This window comes from Pecten maximus, chromosome 2 (assembly GCF_902652985.1).
Source record: "Pecten maximus chromosome 2, xPecMax1.1, whole genome shotgun sequence".
NCBI lineage: Eukaryota > Metazoa > Mollusca > Bivalvia > Pectinida > Pectinidae > Pecten > Pecten maximus.
This window is the reverse complement of record NC_047016.1, coordinates 38,233,712-38,252,252: the sequence shown is the minus strand read 5'-3', so window position 1 is coordinate 38,252,252 and position 18,541 is coordinate 38,233,712. Positions and strand designations below refer to the sequence as shown.

Genomic DNA, 18,541 nt, shown 5'->3' with positions numbered 1-18,541 from the left:
ATGAATTTTTTCAATTTGTGGTGAAACAGCTTGTCCCCATACTTCACATCCGTAATTCAAAACACATGCAACATAAGTGTCAAATAAAGACATTTTCGTTTCAATATTAAGGGTGAACACTTTCATTTTTCTTTTTAAATGATAATATGCTTTTCTTCCTTGGCAAGCCAAAGTATCTAATGCTGCAGTGAATCTACCGTTAAAGTTAAAAATCAGGCCAAGGTAACAAAACTTATCGACAATTTCTATAGGGTTTCCATTAAAAGTCCAGTTTTCAGAGGGTAGCATTCTTTTTCTTTTCCTAAAAACAACAATTTTTGTTTTATCAGTGTTTATTTTTAAGTTCCATTTAAGAGTATAAGTCTGTAAACTATCAAGCATATTTTGGAGGTCGGTAACGTCCTCTGAAAACAAGACTGTATCGTCTGCGTACATTAACATAAAGAGGTTAATCAGCTGTAATGAGTAACTTTGACAATTAGAATTTATAAAATGACTTTCCATATCGTTTACAAAAAGAGAATAGAGCATTGGGGATAAAGATTCTCCTTGCAATAATCCGACATGCAAATCGAACATGGCGGATAATTTACCATTTAGTTTAACACAGGAACGTACATTATCGTAAATTGATTTAATTACATTCAGTAATCGCCCTCTAATACCATTTCTCCAAAGTTTATACCATAATTTTTGATGATTAACACTATCGAAAGCCTTACTGTAATCAATAAAAACACAATACAGTCTCTTGTTCTGTTCTATTGAATTAATTATTAAACTTTGTAATGCAAAAATAGCGTCTCTAGTACCAAAACCGGGCTTAAAACCAAACTGAGCATCTGAAACAACATTTTCGCGAGAACTCCATTTTAACAGACGCTTATTTAATAAGGACGTGAACAGCTTAGCTAAATGACTAATTAATGTAATTCCCCTATAGTTATTAACATTATTTCTATCACCCTTTTTATGCAAAGGTATGATTACACCCTGAGCCCATGACTCTGGAAAATATCCAATTTGCAACATAGTATTAAACAACTTCAATAGAACTGGCAAAAATACATCTTTATATTCAATAAAATACTCATTAAGTACCATATCTACACCCGCAGTTTTACCCTTCGGTAAATCCTTAATTACTTCCAGTAACTCATTATTATTAAAAACAACATCTAATTCAGGGTATACACATTCGGCATTTCTATTATTTACAATATCACTGTTATTCACCTCACCAGCCATTACTTTAAAATAACTGAAAAAATCTGCTAATGAAATATCACCAGTCTTGGATACCTTACGATTTGAAAAATGGCGAAAAAATTCCTTCGGATTATTACGTTTCAATATATCGAGCATGTTTCCTTCCATTCTTAAATATTCACGTTTCAACTTCATCTCACACACTTTATACTGTTTTTTAGCCTGTGCAAGATTTGTTCTCTTGGCATATGACCGTTCCCTATTAAACTCTGACAGTGCACTCTTGTATTTCTTATACAATAATCTACAATTGTTATCAAACCAGGGCTTATCTGGTCCCCTATTTACATAAGTATTGGAGTGACAAGAACATGTGCAATTCAAAACCTTTTTACTAGAAAGGCAAAATTTATCAAATAAAGTACGGGTGCATCTTACAAAATTTGCTAAACATAAATCAATACTTTCTTTTGAATCAGTAAGAGGGTCAATCGAGCTTTCAATCAAAAGTCTAGCATCTAAAATTTCGTTTGTTACACTGCTACTGGCTTCACCAGACCATGCTACATTAGTTATTGTAGAATACTTATCATAAACACAACAGCAATTGCAATGAGTAATTTCTGACAACAGACAATTAATCATTAAAAATATTGGCGCATGATCCGAATGCTCATTAAAACAACCTACTTCAAAAGATTTAATAGATGGTATTGACCAGTAACGCCACCTGTCGCGTCATATCCGGACTAAAAGAATAGTATACGGCTATGCCGAAAAATAGCCAGACATACCTATATATAAAGACTTTAATATAAGACTAGACATGCCCCTGTGCTTTGGCACGGTTTGAGAACATTTAAACCGGTAAAAGAGTATCATTGTAAATAGGGGAGAGTGCATGTCCAAAAATTTGAAAACTCTGGTTTTTTCCCAAAAAAATCTTTTAGTTTAACTATGGCAGGGGATAGTCTAACCCCAGAGGGACTCTATTGCCAATTATCAGCACCCTAGTCCAATTATGAAGTGATGTATTAATACCTTTCAACATTTGCACCAAAACATTAACGCAAAAATGTTCTAAGTCCAAAAATCTTTTTTTTCTCCAAAAAATCTTTTAGTTTAACTCCGGCAGGGGAAAGTTTGACCCCCACAGGGACCATATTACCATAAATTACTATGCCTTTCAACACTTGCACCAAAAATTTAACATTTGGAAAACCAACGCCGACGCCGGAGTGACGACATAAGCTCTCACTCTTCTTCGAAGAGCCGAGCTAAAAATGTATTCCCTATAGTATAAACGCAATTCTTAATAAAATTCAAGCTCAATTTATGTACAACCTGTAAAAGCACGTCTTCGGAACTTTTGAAGTGCACAGAAACCAAACGCGTGAACTCACAAGCAATTATCGGCATGTGCCGATTAGAACACCAGAAATCACAGACACCTGTGGTGCAGTGACAGGTGTGACGAGCTTATAGACCGTATTTTCACATCTGGTAATTGTTTAGCGGTATGGGAATTTCAAATATTTTATTCCGTATGCAAATAGCATATAGGATCACAATAAACATACATATGACAACATTTTACATTTGTGCAAGACGGCGGAGAACACAGCCAATGTAACACAAAGTATTATTCAGTTCAATAAAGCATGTGTTAATATTTTTTGCCATCACAAAAAGTGTATATCATATAATTACAATATTACAATTGCAATTTTAAACTACACGAATTTTTAAGACATAAAAAGACAATCACATACTTGAAATTATATTCTTAGACATATTTTCTCTAAAAGGTTCTGATAAAGAAAAAACTAACCCATTCAAACTTAAGAATTCGTAATTCTCTGAACATGTTTATACATCTTTTAAAAGCCCCTTTTTAAGTGAAGATATGGCTTGCGACACGAATGGAAAGCAAAACCACAAGGATCTCGATCACTTCATAATAATGACACAATTAAAAAAATAATAGCAAAAAATACATAAAATTTGAAGAAAAAAAACATACACGAAAATCATTGCGAGTTTATAAGTTTTAGTATTAATTATGATTAGTCACGATGAAATAAATTGTATGTTTTTTATCATAAAAAACGGAGCTAAAATGATGGTTTTAATTAGTACCTATGCTTTATACCTGTACAGAAGGTATCAATTATATTATAATTGTTGCGAATCACTTGTATAATTTCACTGACAACGATCGTTAATGAATTATATCTTTCTCAAGCATTTAATCGTCCTTAATCCCTGAGACCATGGCATGTAAAATAAGGGATAAAATATGTATGTGGAAGTTTGTTGTAGACTTCAACACTGGTATTCATACGGGAGAGAGATTTAGTCTATTGTAGACCATGATGATTATAATATATTACTTTCGAAATTAAGTGTCCTTCATGACTAGAAGCGGGTTTTGTATAGAATATAACGCATGCATTTACTGTACGTGTGCTCGTCTTTTCTCGCAAACCAGAGTATCCAGAACTGTTGTATTGTTGGTATGTTTATTTTATTTAAAAATGTTGATGCTGTGTTCCTTTCTTTGGTAATGAGTAAGAAATGGTAATCACATAACTAATATACATTTGTCCCTGTGTTAACCAAGCGATCATTTTCAGAGTCAATTTCACTATTTTTTTAATTTTTTTTTTAAACTCAAACTTATATTGTTGGATTCCGACTTCTTGTCGGCAATATTCGGCAAAAACAACCTCAAATCTCATGTCCCAATCGTATTCAGACATGTTTGTGCTGCTACTGTTCACAGTGTAGTGTATATTGATAACACAATGTAGTTACATGTCTTGAACATCTCATTAGTATTGATGGTAATATTGTCCTCCGCCATCTTATGCTTGTCTTTGTCATGATAATAACGAAAATGTTAGTACTGTTCCCTATATGCTTGTTTTGCATTTGGATGAAAAAAAAACTAACTATTAACAAACACGCATTCAATTCTCGTGTGCGTAAACGGACCAATGTTCCTATCACACCTTGCATTGAAATATATCTCGCAACAACAACCTGTCGATCCTATCGCGGGAAACCCTAACCACGCCCACTTGCATTGCCCACGTGTAACCAAGCCACGTGACGAGCTGAGACGGCTCCCTTTGACACTTTTCCTCGGCAAGAAGAAAACCGTAAACTGTCAAACATTCCCTCACATAACGACTAGCTTCGCTAGCCCCACCCACACTATTGTGACCACCAATGCCGTCATCTAAGTACATTACTAGCCCGTGACCTTTACCCCGCACGTGCTTAACGACCTGTCGTAAAACTTTGGTGAATATTATGTATCCAGCGGTAGAAATACCGAATGGCAAGACGTTGAAAACAAACGAACGATTAGCTCCGCCCATTTCGACCTCGAATCCCAGGAACTCTCTATGTTCTGGAAATATGGTGATAGGCAGACTTCAAATCAAACGTAAATAAAAAAAAATCGCCTTTATCAAACATTTCTCTTGCTACACTGGCGTCCTCATATTTAAACTTAAATTTATGTAAATACAGGTTAATATGGCGACAATCTAATACGAGGCGTGCTTTGCCTGATCGGTTATACGCTACAGTAAGCGGGTTCACTACACGTGGTCGAACTTTGACCTCAGATATACAGCCAATGCTTAGCAACTTATCAACTTCGGGACTAACGAATATCATATTATCCCGAGCAGATTTGATGTTTCTCAGACAAACATTTGGAGGGATATCTTTAAATGGTATTTTGTAGCCATCGGCTAATACAGATAAAACAGCATCGGATGCCCCTGTACTCTTCCAACGCTCAAAACAATCGTAAAGCCTACCTACAGGCATCTTCGCTAGCCAAGGCTTCTGATTACGTTACACTACACGAGTTCGATTGTAAAATGGATATTTTTGATAAAGCAATCAAACCGATTATACTATATGGCTGTGAGGTTTGGGGGTTTTGTGACACCAAGCTCTTAGAACGTCTACATTTGAAATTCTGTAAACATATCCTTAGATTAAAAACATCTACACCAAACTTTATGATATATGGAGAACTGGGAAGGTTTCCATTAAGTATAAATATAAAAGTTCGTATGATTGGATTTTGGGCCAAAATGATGGTCTCAACTCATAATAAATTGAGCAACAAATTTTTCCAAATTTTAAGACATTATAATGCTCAATGGTCTAACTATATTAAAAATATTTTTGAAGAATGTAATTTATTAGATGTTTTTGAAAACCATGAATTTACTAGTATACGCTGCTTAAAAAATACTGTTTTTCATACCCTAAGAAATTTGTTCATATGTAATTGGAAAAATGACGTTTTCAATTCTCCGAAAGGGACCAATTACAGAATTTATAAACATGATTTAAGTTTAGAAAAATATCTACTTGACCTCCCTCCTAAGCTAGCTAATTCCTATTGTAAATTTCGAACTTGTAACATTAAATTACCAATCGAATACGGAAGATGGAATAACATCCCAAGAGAAAATAGAATCTGTAGTCTGTGTAACCTGAATGAAATAGGAGACGAATTCCATTATCTATTTAATTGCAGCGATCATCAAATAGCATTAAACAGAAAAAAATATATATCTAGATACTATTATGAAAGACCAAGTACATTCAAATTTAATACACTTTTTAATTTTGTAGTAGACGATGAATTGAAATCACTTGTGAAATTAATTAAAGAAATAAGTATACGACTCAACAATATTTAAGATAATCTCTTGCTTAACAAATGTATCGATGTATTATATCATATGTCCTGTACAAATTTTGTATGTATATAATTCTCTACACTTTATATGTTTATGAGAATAAAATATTGTCATTGTCATTGTAGTGTAACGTAATCAGAAGCCTTGGCTAGCGAAGATGACCTACAGGTGAACGTGCACCTTGACTGCTACTAGCACTTCTGTCAAGCTCACCATGCTTAATAACAAAACGTGTACTTATCTTTTGACCGCTACATGGTCCTGTCGCTGACAAAGCTTGGCACTCTGACCGGTTTAGTGCCCGGCCCGACCACAACTTCTAGATGAAGGAACTTTGTCCATGGGCCCCGATAGACTCCGCGGGATATACACGGTGTTGCTATTGATACGGCGAGTAGCGGGACTTGGTCCTTTTTTTTTTTCGTCGTCAGAGTCTGAGGCGAGGGGGTTGGACACATATTCCTCCACAGCTTTCCAACCCGTCTCTGAAGAATCAGCCAATTTTATCAACTTCTGGCGATACTGGAGTAAATCCATACCTTCTCCTATGAGGGATTTGGAGTCCTGAGGGTCGTGGAGAGAACTTTCCTCTGCCTCTTGTAGTTTGGATACAACCTTCTGATTGAACTTGAATTGTTCTTCACAACTCTTTTTTGTGAACTTCTGGTTGTCGACACTGATTATGTCTTGCCTAATCTGCAAACGCCAAGTGTTGGAAATGCTCAATTGCTTGGCGTGAATTTTTTCCCTCGAATTCTCCAAGCTTGTCGGACATTAAAACGTCCAACCGAGAAAGCATAGCCGTTTGCGCCTCGTCCACAGTGGACCTTATATGTCTGTCCAGTTCTTGATTCTTACTACGTTACAATGTATATCACGTTAAAAAGAATGTAGAGCGAAATTTTTCTGTGTCCGCACTGCTGAGATGGTAGCTAGAATATGACCGTACACTACCACGTGTATGTACCCATACACGTACCACGCGCACTCCATGCACGTGCAACGCACGATCGTCATACAGTGTCGATTGAGACAAATAATTCCCGCTATAGTGTCGAAACGCGGGAATATTTAATTCCTACGCCCTACCTGTATGTCAGGGAAATGTTTGTTGTTGCACGAGACTATTCGAATTAGAAGAGGCGTAGGATAACAATATCAAAATTAGTCTGTTTTCATACATTATGAATGAAAGCTAAATATGTGTTCTTTTTTTATATATATTTTTTTTAATTTTGAAGACATTTTAAATGCATAAATACATAAGAAACACACACACATAAACACACAACAAATTCCAATAGCTATGGTTTACATAATCATAATATCTTCACATCATCAATATAACTAGATATTCTTTCATCATAATATCATCATCATCACAATCTCACCATCATGCTCATAATCTCATCATCATAATCATACTCATCATCATATTAATCATCATAGTCTCATCATAATTTTATCATCATAATGCCATCATCATCATCATCATCATAGTATCATCATAATTTTATCATCATAATGTCATCATCATTCTAATATCATCATCATCATCATCATCATCATCATCTTCATCATCATTAACATACAAATCATCCTTATCTCACCATCATAATCATCATCATCATCACCATCACAATCTCACCATCATCATCACCATCATCATCATCATCATCATCACAATCTCATCATCATGCTCATCATCATTAATATCATTATCATCATCAATTAAACTATGGTAAGTACATATAAAACCATAAATACTCATATACATCACAGGTACTTGGGGTAAGAAATTACATTTGTATATATATACTATATAGCCTCGTATTACTATATAAAATCTATTTTACATAGTAATACGAGGCTATATAGTATATATATACAAATGTAATTTCTTACCCCAAGTACCTGTGATATACATTTGTAAATATTCTGATCAACATACATACATCCTCACACACACATACATATTCAGTTTCCTGGTAGCCTGATCAATCCTGTCGAGGGCTCGGCTTCTGTGTATGAATGAAAGCTAAATATGTGTTCTTCTAAAACCTGCAAAGAAAGAGCGTCAGTTTTGTTTTTGTGTATGATATTTCTAATTTTAACATTCATATTAGCCATGTCAGAAAGATGAGCGATCTCTCTAGACAGTGTGACACTTGTACAACGAAGCCGACTCGCTGTTAAAAAGCGTTATCACTACTACCTGGATATCTTGTTTGTAGTGATGGCCAATTTAAAATGTCTATTGTGGTATCTGTTTTGTACGTATCGTGCTGCTCTGCGTTGTATTTTTTATAACTTGTTTATTTGACTTGTGTTGTGAGGGTCCCATATGGAGGAGCAGTACTCCGGTTTAGGTCTACCGATGGCCTTGTATGCATGTTCTTTGATGTGTGGTGAGTTTATGTTTAGGTTAATTTAGGTTTGTCCCCACAAGAAATCCAGGTTTGTCCCCACACGAAATTCTCACTTCCACGTGAGTGTCGTTGAATATCATATTATGAATCCTATAATAAAAAAAAGAAGCAGTATGCACTAGTGGATCCAGAGGGGGGTCCTGGGGGGTCCTTTTTCGGATGAGAAATTTTTGCATAGCTTAAATGAAGAATTTTGGCATAGCCTTAAAAACCGCCTTTGCTTAACAAACAAACAACATTAAAACTGACTTGTTGCATTTGGAAACTGTGTTGCAAATGAATATATTTCCACAGGAATGCTCCGAATCACATCTGCTGATAGTAACATTATACTATCTGAGATATGTAATAATCCAACAATTGCCAAATTATTTTCCATTTAACACATCCACTTGATGCGTTTCGGCTAATCACAGGCACTGCTATAAATATGAGGCATAATAATAAAAAATACTGCTTTGGCTAATAAAAATACGAAATATCCGGAGTCTCCAATAAGATTGCCCTTAGTAATGTTAAAACAAAGTTATGTCATTTTCAAGAAATTTACTTCGGAAATAAAAAAAAAAGTCTACATGATATTATATGTCACTGGATGACTTCGAACATCTGCCAAACATTATACATTTATACACATCCTGATAGCCTCGTCAATCAGTATTTATACAAGAACAACAATATATTCATCGCCATATGTTATACGGACATAGACACATAAAACTTGTCACAACAATCCATTATTTTTTAAAATGAATTTTATATCTTTCGATTTTTACAAATCCGTTTACCCTTTTTCTTTAATTGCGATTTCATGTAAAAATTCTTTAGATTACTGTACAATCTTGTGTACTGACTTTGGTGATTCATGCGATGACACATATCACACATGATAGATTGCAACACACCGGTAACAGTTTCAACTGAATAATATTTCCTCCAATTAAAATATTCCAAATATCGGTCGAAATTTCCTGATAAAAATTTGATGTGCTCTGCAAGTGATTTTATTCTTTTGAAATCTTTCGTGTCAATATAAGAATGCGGAGGGTGGAATATCGAACGTTTGGCGCCATCTCGTATCAACGGCACAATCTGATGACGTAGTACAAGGTGTAGTGACTTTTCTGTGACGTAGTCTTTACATATGGCGTTTTCCAAAGATAGATAAAATTTATACTGAGTGTCTAGAACATCAAAGCAGTGGTCTTGACGACCTGCAGTCACGTTCCACACTCCCTGCCATTTCGTATCTCTTTGCCCGCCACATTTTTTGTTCCCGCATTCGCCATATATATCGATGTCCATTCCATGGGATCGAAGTTTGTCTACAAATTGGTCTCGTTGCGACCGAGATCGGCAATGACTGATGAAGCCGACCGCTGTTTTTGATTTCGATCGCCATAGTTGGTGTATTTGACTCATATTGTACCCGGTATCGTGTCGTCGGAATTGTCCATGCACCAGGGTGAAATCGGAATCCCGTCTATACGTACATGTCCAGTTTACCTTATCGTCGTTACAACTCATGTACGACTTGTGAGGATAGGCGGGGGACTCATGTTCGAATAATATCCAAACCTGCCCATCTTTTGATTTTTTCCTACATTTCCCTAAATTGTCCCATCGGTACATTACAGCATCGGCAACGTCCACCATTGCCCTATCCTTTGTTAAAACACAATTTTTTACCGGACATGTTTTAAAAACATCATCACTATTCCACTTTGTACCGACCCACTCGTCAAACCATCTGGTTAAACCATACACAAGGATTGATTGTTTGGGAGGTAAGCCAGAGAACTTAGCTCGATCGTTTTCTGTCCAAATTTTCATTTTCATCCCGTCAGCCATTTTGTATGAATGTACATATGGTGATTTCATTCGGGCGTACATTACCGCTGTGATCATAAGCGGAAGTAGACAAACGCCGGCTTGTACTGAGCGCGACTTTAAAAGTCGTCGTAACTCCATTCTTACTGCAAAGATATATAAAAAAAAAAAGGCAATCATTTAAAAATATTTATTTCAGAGTTGTAAAAAAAACTCGAAACTATTGCTGACACTGAATGGAAGCGCGCAGGCGCTCTTAAAACTGTGACAGGAGACTAAATACAGATATGAAACGGAACAAATTCAATTCCTCCTACAGTTTTTTATCCAACCTTTTCTAAAATTCACTGATATGTCTAAGGTTGATCCAGGAAGGAGCTCCGGGACGCGTCCTATTTACATAGACATATTTTTCAAAATGCAGACACACATTAACTATGCTCCCTTTCCCTTTCCCTATATTGCCACGCAGGTAGGACGTAAGATTTGTACCCGCTGTCCCTATGGCATTATCGTAAGAGACGACAAAATTTGAAATCTTGACTCCGTCTCAGTTTTTGGCCTTTAGTTGGGCGTTCACCCATGTAAGGAAGACTTAGGGTACTGTTCATAAGTTGTTGTTTTAACGTTCTATTAACAGCCAGGGTCATTTAAGGACGTGCCAGGTTTTGGAGGTGGAGGAAAGCCTGAGTACCCGGAGAAAAACCACCGGCCTACGGTCAGTACCTGGCGACTGCCCAACGTAGGTTTCGAACTCGCAACCCTGAGGTGAAGGGCTAGAGATAAAGTGTCAGGACACCTTAACCACTCTGCCACCGCATTCCTTATTCTGTTCTCAGGCCAAGACATACTAGAGTCTCTTTAAATAGCAGTCAAGTTGTCATTCCTACTTAGCGGACGTAAAACCCGTTAGATAAATAAATAAATAAATAAATAGATAACTCCTACTTTTTGGGAGTGGGACGGCCGGACCGCCCGTTGACCGGGTGGTGTGCCCTACTGAATGTTTCCGACAGTAGACTTCAGTGAGATAGCACTATAAGTCGGCATCAGTTCCGCGCGATCACTAGGCCTGACAAAGCTCACACATACACCTCATGCATACATCTCAGTAGAAGCAGGTGAGACCATCTTTGAATGGCCGCAGCTGTTAGTAGGACGTTTAACAATACAAAGCCATACCAAACATTGGTCTACATGTATATACGGATGTTTGTTTATTTTACCCCTTTTCTTCTTAATTAACGAGCTGTGTGGGGCGGAGCGGGAATCAGCCATACTGACAACATATCTAGTTTGAATCTGCATGTCCGGACTTACTACTGGGTCTACGGTTTTTATCCATTTCCCCCCGAAAGTTATGTAGACAGCACACGCTGAAACACACGTGATTGCTGTTATTGATTCACATATTATAGACACAATTCTGCTGAGTTTGATTTTTTTTATCTTAATTATACCAGCAAATACATTTCGCTCTTTGACACGTTGAATGTAGCATAAAAGTACAGTATATCGATGATAAGATCCATATACAGTAGATACTTGATCCTAACAGACCGACAATAAATTATTGGTCATGTAGTAATAACGACAGTACAGACAAGTAAATTGTGGAATTTTCCAGGCAATGTATAATATTGACATACGTGTTACGTGCCTATACTTTCAAGTGATAGACCACCACTTTTCGGATGAGGAAATTTTTTCATAGCTTTGAAAAAACGCCTATGCCAACCCCAATTGTTATAATCATTTCACTTTCCGAAATTTTGGCCCCCAGAACCCCCGCAAAAAAATCGGCGCACGCATTACCACTAAATTACTGGGACAACCCCCCCCTTCAAATTCCTGGATTGTATACATTTAAACTGGCCACCATGTAATGTATACCCAGGGAAATACAAACGTAGAATTGGTATGGACGACTTGTATTGTTTATAAAATGGCAAATAGACGTGACAATTACACTCTTAACATTTCAATATAGACAATGTATGTACAAATTATACAGTCTTAAATCTACTAAAATTAACAGTCAAAATGAATGGCTACTCATGAGAAAGAAAAACACTAATTAAAATACACGTTCAAAATAGAAGGCTTCATTATAGTGTCATTTAACACCGAGTATAGATTGTATGTGTGAATTGCTATTATATATATGATTAGATTATCAATATTTTGGTCAAAAACATTTCACTTTAAAATGCACTGTACCAACGTAGCTATTGAATCGTGCGGGGGACTAAATGAGATTATAATATGTAACATTTCCTTTTAAACCTCCACATTGAAGTTTTTAGAAAGTACTTCATTTATAATTGCGTAATTCTTAAAGTTAACATTAATATATTCATTCTAACCGATAAATACGTATTTATGTTCTCATACAAACCTTACAAAGAAATTCGTCTAGAGAATTTTTAAAGAACTAAATCAAACATTTCTATATATATCGAGGAATTATATATAATATTGACATAGTTAATTTGTCACGTGTCTCAACCGTCAAGTGATAGACCACTACGGGGTTATTTGTATACATTTAAACCGGCCAACATGTATTGTAAACCTAGACAATTACAATGGTAGAAAATTTGTATAGACGTTGTATTGTTGATAAAAGACGTCACAGATACACCCACTCACCTGTACATAGCATTTCAATATAGGCAACATATGTACAAATATCAAAGCCTTCAATTTACTAATGCAGTCAAAATAAATGGAAACTATTTAGAATGAAAACCTAGGTAAATTGAAAAAAATATATATAAAGAACTATTGAAACCAAACATTTCCATATACAAAAATGTACTTTACCGAGGGTACGAAAACGATATTATTCAAAGAACTGCTCATTAGAAAAATATGGTGGTATATTTCTGCCATCGATTAGCCGATTTACGACTTAAAGATGTCGATATATTTCCGAGAAGATGTCAACATCATAAACAAATATGTCGACTCATTAGCTTAATTGCCGATATAGTAACGTGATAATTATCTAGGAATTATATTATATTTTCGATATAGGTTTCGAGTAAGATATGTCAAGGACTGTTACAACTTTGTAATCAATACTTTAGAGCTACATTTTAAAACTCACCTTCGAATAAAATCATTTTGTAATGTTTAAAATGACAGATCCGAACGGTAACAAATTACTCTAACGCCAGATCCCCGGAAGGAATTCCTGTAGACAGCGTCCATCATTAACACCAAATCCTTCCAAGGAATTCCAGAAACAACGTCCATTTAAAATGACATATCCGAACTAAAACAAATTACTCCAACATCAAATCCTTGGAAAGGCTTTCCGAAAACAATGGCAATGTTTACATCTCCCAACTGTTAAATGTACCATTACAAGCAGCAACACGTTAGTAAACTGACACATTGACTACAGATATCTAAATCGAGCTGGACTTTAAAACCCACTGAAAGCAAAACCGGTTGTTGTTCGGTCTCCCACTTTTGATCACAGGAACTTGTTTACACTTATTGTTTGTTCCGAGCACAGGGACATGAGCATTTGTTACAGTCTACATGTATTTTGACCTTTCCAAGTGTGTATAGCACATTGTGAGACGTTTGGGGGAGCTAGATTAAAATTCGGTAAAAATGACATCCCCGGTGTTCATATTCGCCCCCGAAACGTCTCAAAATGTGCTATATATAGTTTAATCCCAACAAGGACCTTAATACCATGTATTATTATGCCTTTCAACAACCGCAACATAAACTTAGCGGAAAAATATTCTAAGTCCAAATATTAAAAAGAAAAAAAAAAAGTTTAAAAAGATTTTTTTTTTTTTTTTTTTAAAGTTTTACTCCAGGAAGGGATAGTGTTACTCCAGAGGGACTCTATCGCCCAATATCAGCACCTAGTACAATTATTAAGTGTTATATTAAAACCTTTCAACACTTGCACCAAAAACTTCACGCAGAAATATTCTAGGTCCAAACATTTGAAAAACGTTGTTTTTTTCTCAAAAAAATATTTTAGTTAACTCCGACAGGGAATAGTTTAACTCCAGAGGGACTCTATTGCCAATTATCAGCACCCTAGTACAATTATGAAGTGATGTATTAATACCTTTCAACACTGGCACCAAAAACTTAACGCAAAAATTTTATGTCAAAATTTCAAAAATCTGTTTTTCGCCAAAAAAACTTTTAGTTTAACTCAGACAGAGAATAGTTTAACCCACACAGGGACCATATTACTACCTTAAGCATACACATAAAGTGATCTTGACTAACAAGCAAATTTTACACTGGTCAATTTTTTTTATTTTTTTCTTAACACAATAAACTTTCAAATTAATATAACTACCGTTTTCCATTTGTTTCTTATTCATTGTCTGCATTGATAAAACTTCAGTCTTCCTCCAACACTGGGCCCAATCCTTGTCAATGGACTATCGCCATTGATGGTGTTGTTCATTTGAAAGGACGCGCCACCATGATCAGGCAGAGCCAAAATGGATTGGCACATCAAGGTCACAAGGTGAACCTACATGTTAAGTTTTGAGAAATACCAGTACTTCAAGAAATTGAGAGGGCAAGACAAAACAGGAAGAAATTTGGTTTTGTGAAGAAAAACATGTCTCTCTTTAATTATTCAATTTTATTTAATTTCTGTAATGGCCAAGATGTCAGCCTGGACAAGAAATTATGTTTTGGAAAAATTCACTAATTTGACCTTTTTCTCAAGGTCAATGTGACCTTACAGTAGTATACTGCGAAATCGATTCAGATGATACAAGTATGCTGCTAGTTCTGCAAAGTTATATACAATTTAGAAGTACAGTTATAATTACCCAGACAAGAAATTGTTGATAACTGGTACAAAGGAAAGAAAAAAAACCCACTCAATTCATATCATTACCTTCAGGGCGATACGACTTCATGCCCAATTAATGTACATGTATACTTAATTGTCTATCGGCTGTAGCTGGCGTTGTCAGGTCTGAAATTTACTGTTGTCTTCTGGTTTTGATAATTTTTGATTAAGTCAGTGATAACGATAAAATATTTTACCTTTTTTAACAAACGCTTAAATGATAACTGTATCCAAAGATGAATGAGTTTGCTGAAGGTTCATCAAAATGTTATTAGTGTAAATTCTTAATAAGATTATTTTTAATCTCTATATCCATCTTAAACTGATCCCTATACTTAGATTAGCAAAGAGAGAGATATCGTAATATTTTAAGAGAGTATAGATTATGCATTTATTGTAGCCAGAATTTGGTAGAAGAGATCTATAATATTCTAATTTGTCCAATTTATGTAATTACGATACTGTTGATATATTCACTTGATAAAGATGCTACAGCGCCGACAAAGAGTAATTATGACCGATTTGAAATAGGAAAAGCCTGTAATAGTATGCTCTTACTGTGAACGCAATGCAAGCTGGAACAGTGCGGGTTGACAAGTTCCCACGGATGTCTCTACCGTTTGTTGACGGTACCCGACCTCGGGCTCCGCCTCTCGTTCTGTGATTGGCTAAGAAACGGCACGACTGGGCAATCAATTATAAGGTGAATCTGTGAATATAGTCGACATACAATGTTGCTAGTTCGTGATTGGCTACTGCGCCGATCATCAAGGAATGTACACGCCCCAAGTTGGAGGTGGTGTGTGTATGATAAAAATGTGTTTGTGTACGAGAATTCCGATATGGAGAGTACGAAAGCTGGTCATTACCATATAAGGGGCGTAAAATCCGCAGACACTGTTGAAACTCTGGTGATAAAGTTATTTTCTGAAGGATTATCTTTTACCGAAATATCCAAAAGAACTGGTCTTGCTAAGTCTTCGTGCTTCCGCATAGCGGATAAATACATCATTAATGGAACGGAGGATCAGCCACGAGGAAGACCCATTTTTTCACCTAAACTTACCCCAGAAGTACTTCAGTTTATTGAGTGCCAGAAGACCAAGCAAGCTGCAGTGTATGCTAATGAGATATATGTTAAGCTTTCGGAGGAAAATATATGTAATATACCAGTATACCAAGTGTGCGAACAATTCAATATGTAATAAATAAAATCCTCGGAATGACATATGAAGTGATGGCAATCGCAAACGAGGACATGCCGTCATAGACGAAAAGGCAGTGGAGGTTCAGAAATATGCGAGCAACGCAACCTATACTGTTAATTTATGTGTTGGGTATTTCGGCATTGATTACTTAAGTTTCTACCACAATACCCTGTGTTATTCAACTCTCGGACCATCAGTTAGCCTAATCATTACAGATGTCGATTAACAATCTGTTTATACCACACGTGGTATAAACTCTGTACGCATTTCGATTGGCTAACACGGTGAACTTTGACCCAAGCTGCAATTGTTTTTGACGTCATCAATAATCTAATGACGTCACACCACCGGGTCCCGGACGTCACCGGTACACTTTATTTGCATACGCGAAATTATACTTGGCCACGTTTCCATTTGATTCAAGCCGATATTATTGTGGTAGAAACAGGTCACACGACTCGTGATTGTTGGATATGGAATTTATTTCACACTCGTAAGTTATTTTTTAAAAGTTGCAAAAAACACTCGCTAAAGCTCGTGTCTTTTGTAACTTTTAAAAAATAACTTACTCGTGTGAAATAAATTCCATATCCAACAATCACTCGTTGTGTAACCTCTATATAATCGCTGGTCCACAGGTGCCTGACTCGTTTTATAAAATAATAACATATAAGAGTACAGTTAAACGATAAAACGAGTCGGGCACCTGTGGATGGTCCATCAAATGTGAAAATTATGATACAATTCTTTGATGATGCATTGCTTGAAACAAATCTTATCGGTAACCCGATCTTTGCAGCTGGCGACTGTGTTATCAGGGACAACTGCGGGTTTCATCATCAGCGGTTTGGCGAAACTTTCCTCAGGAACATGTTAGGACTTGAGGGAATACATTAAGTATCCCTGCCTCCGTATTCGCCGGAATTAAATCCAGCAGAATTTGAGAGACGGGCTGAAAAACAAGAGATCCCAGAGGGATCTTGGCGCCCACCATTGAATGATCTTTATAGGTTCCATGTCAGATTGATCTTTTCTCTACTTTTCCCTTCCTCTAAGTCTTACTAATCTGTGTAAATTCAGAAACAGCCCTCTAGTACTTTTCAAACAAGGAGAACCTATATATAAAATTTAAGATTTAGCGATAATGGCTGTCTTTCGGCCATGTTGTTTTCGGATTGGTCCCAAAATGCAATACCAGGGACCAAGGGGAACCTACATATGGAATTTGAGAAAGATCCCTTCATTACTTTCTGAGAAATAGCGATAACAAACTTCAATTGTCAAAATCCAAGATGGCTGCCTGTCGGCCATGTTGTTTTCCGATTAGTCTCAAAATGCAATATGCATAACTAGGCACCGAGGGGAACCTACATATGAAATTTCAGAAAAATCCCTTCATTAGTTTTTGAGAAATAATGATAACAAACTTCAATTGTCAAAACCCAAGATGGCTGCCTGTCGGCCATGTTGTTTTCCGATTAGTCTCAAAATGCAATATGCATAACTAGGCACCAAGAGAAACCTACATATGAAATTTGAGAAAGATCCCTTCAGTGCTTTCTGGGAAATAGCGATAACAAAACTTCAATTGTCAAAATCCAAGATGGCTGCCTGTCGGCCATGTTGTTTTCCGATTAGTCTCAAATGCAATATGCATAACTAGGCACCAAGAGAAACCTACATATGAAATTTGAGAAAGATCCCTTCAGTACCTTCTGTAAAATAGCGATAACAAACTTCAATTGTCAAAATACAAGATGGCTGACTGTCGGCCATGTTGTTTTCCTATTGGTCACAAGATGCAATATGCAGAACTACAGACCAAGGGGAACTTACAAAAAAGTTTGAGAAAGATCCCTTCAGCACTTTCTGAGAAATAGCGATAACAAGTTTCAATTGTCAAAATCTAAGATGGCTGCCTGTCAGCCATGTTGTTTTCCGATTAGTATCAAAATGCAATATGCATAACTAGGCACCAAGGGGAACCTATATATGAAATTTGAGAAAGATCCTTTCAGTACTTTCTGAGAAATAGCGATAACAAGAATTGTTTACGGACGGACGGACGGACCACGGACGCAGGGCGATTTGAATAGCCCACCATCTGATGATGGTGGGCTAAAAATCCAATTTTGACCTACGAGTACACAGAATATTCAGTTGTTAATGCGATCACTGGGGTTTCAGAGAATATTGTCCCTAAAGTGTTTTCTAACAGGGTTCATACAGATTAGAACAAACCAAATTCAATGCCTTTTCAAGGCTTTTCAATGTCTT

General features: G+C 36.2%; 1 protein-coding gene across 2 annotated transcripts in view; it reads right to left on the bottom strand.

The window, feature by feature from the left end:
- Window positions 1–13,663, bottom strand: part of LOC117322009 (alpha-(1,3)-fucosyltransferase C-like) — a 30,697-nt gene extending 17,034 nt beyond the window's left edge. The window contains exons 1-2 of one of the 2 annotated variants that reach the window (XM_033876706.1): window positions 13,317–13,663; window positions 8,774–10,350 (exon numbers count right to left, since the gene is read on the bottom strand). In XM_033876706.1, the coding sequence (XP_033732597.1) occupies window positions 9,131–10,350; window positions 13,317–13,332 (1,236 nt within the window). In that variant the 5' untranslated portion in view covers window positions 13,333–13,663 and the 3' untranslated portion in view covers window positions 8,774–9,130. Of the gene's footprint in view, window positions 1–8,773; window positions 10,351–13,316 lie in introns of those variants that run through there. The other variant, XR_004531448.1, reaches the window with a different exon arrangement.
- Between the last annotated feature and the right edge of the window lie 4,878 nt (window positions 13,664–18,541).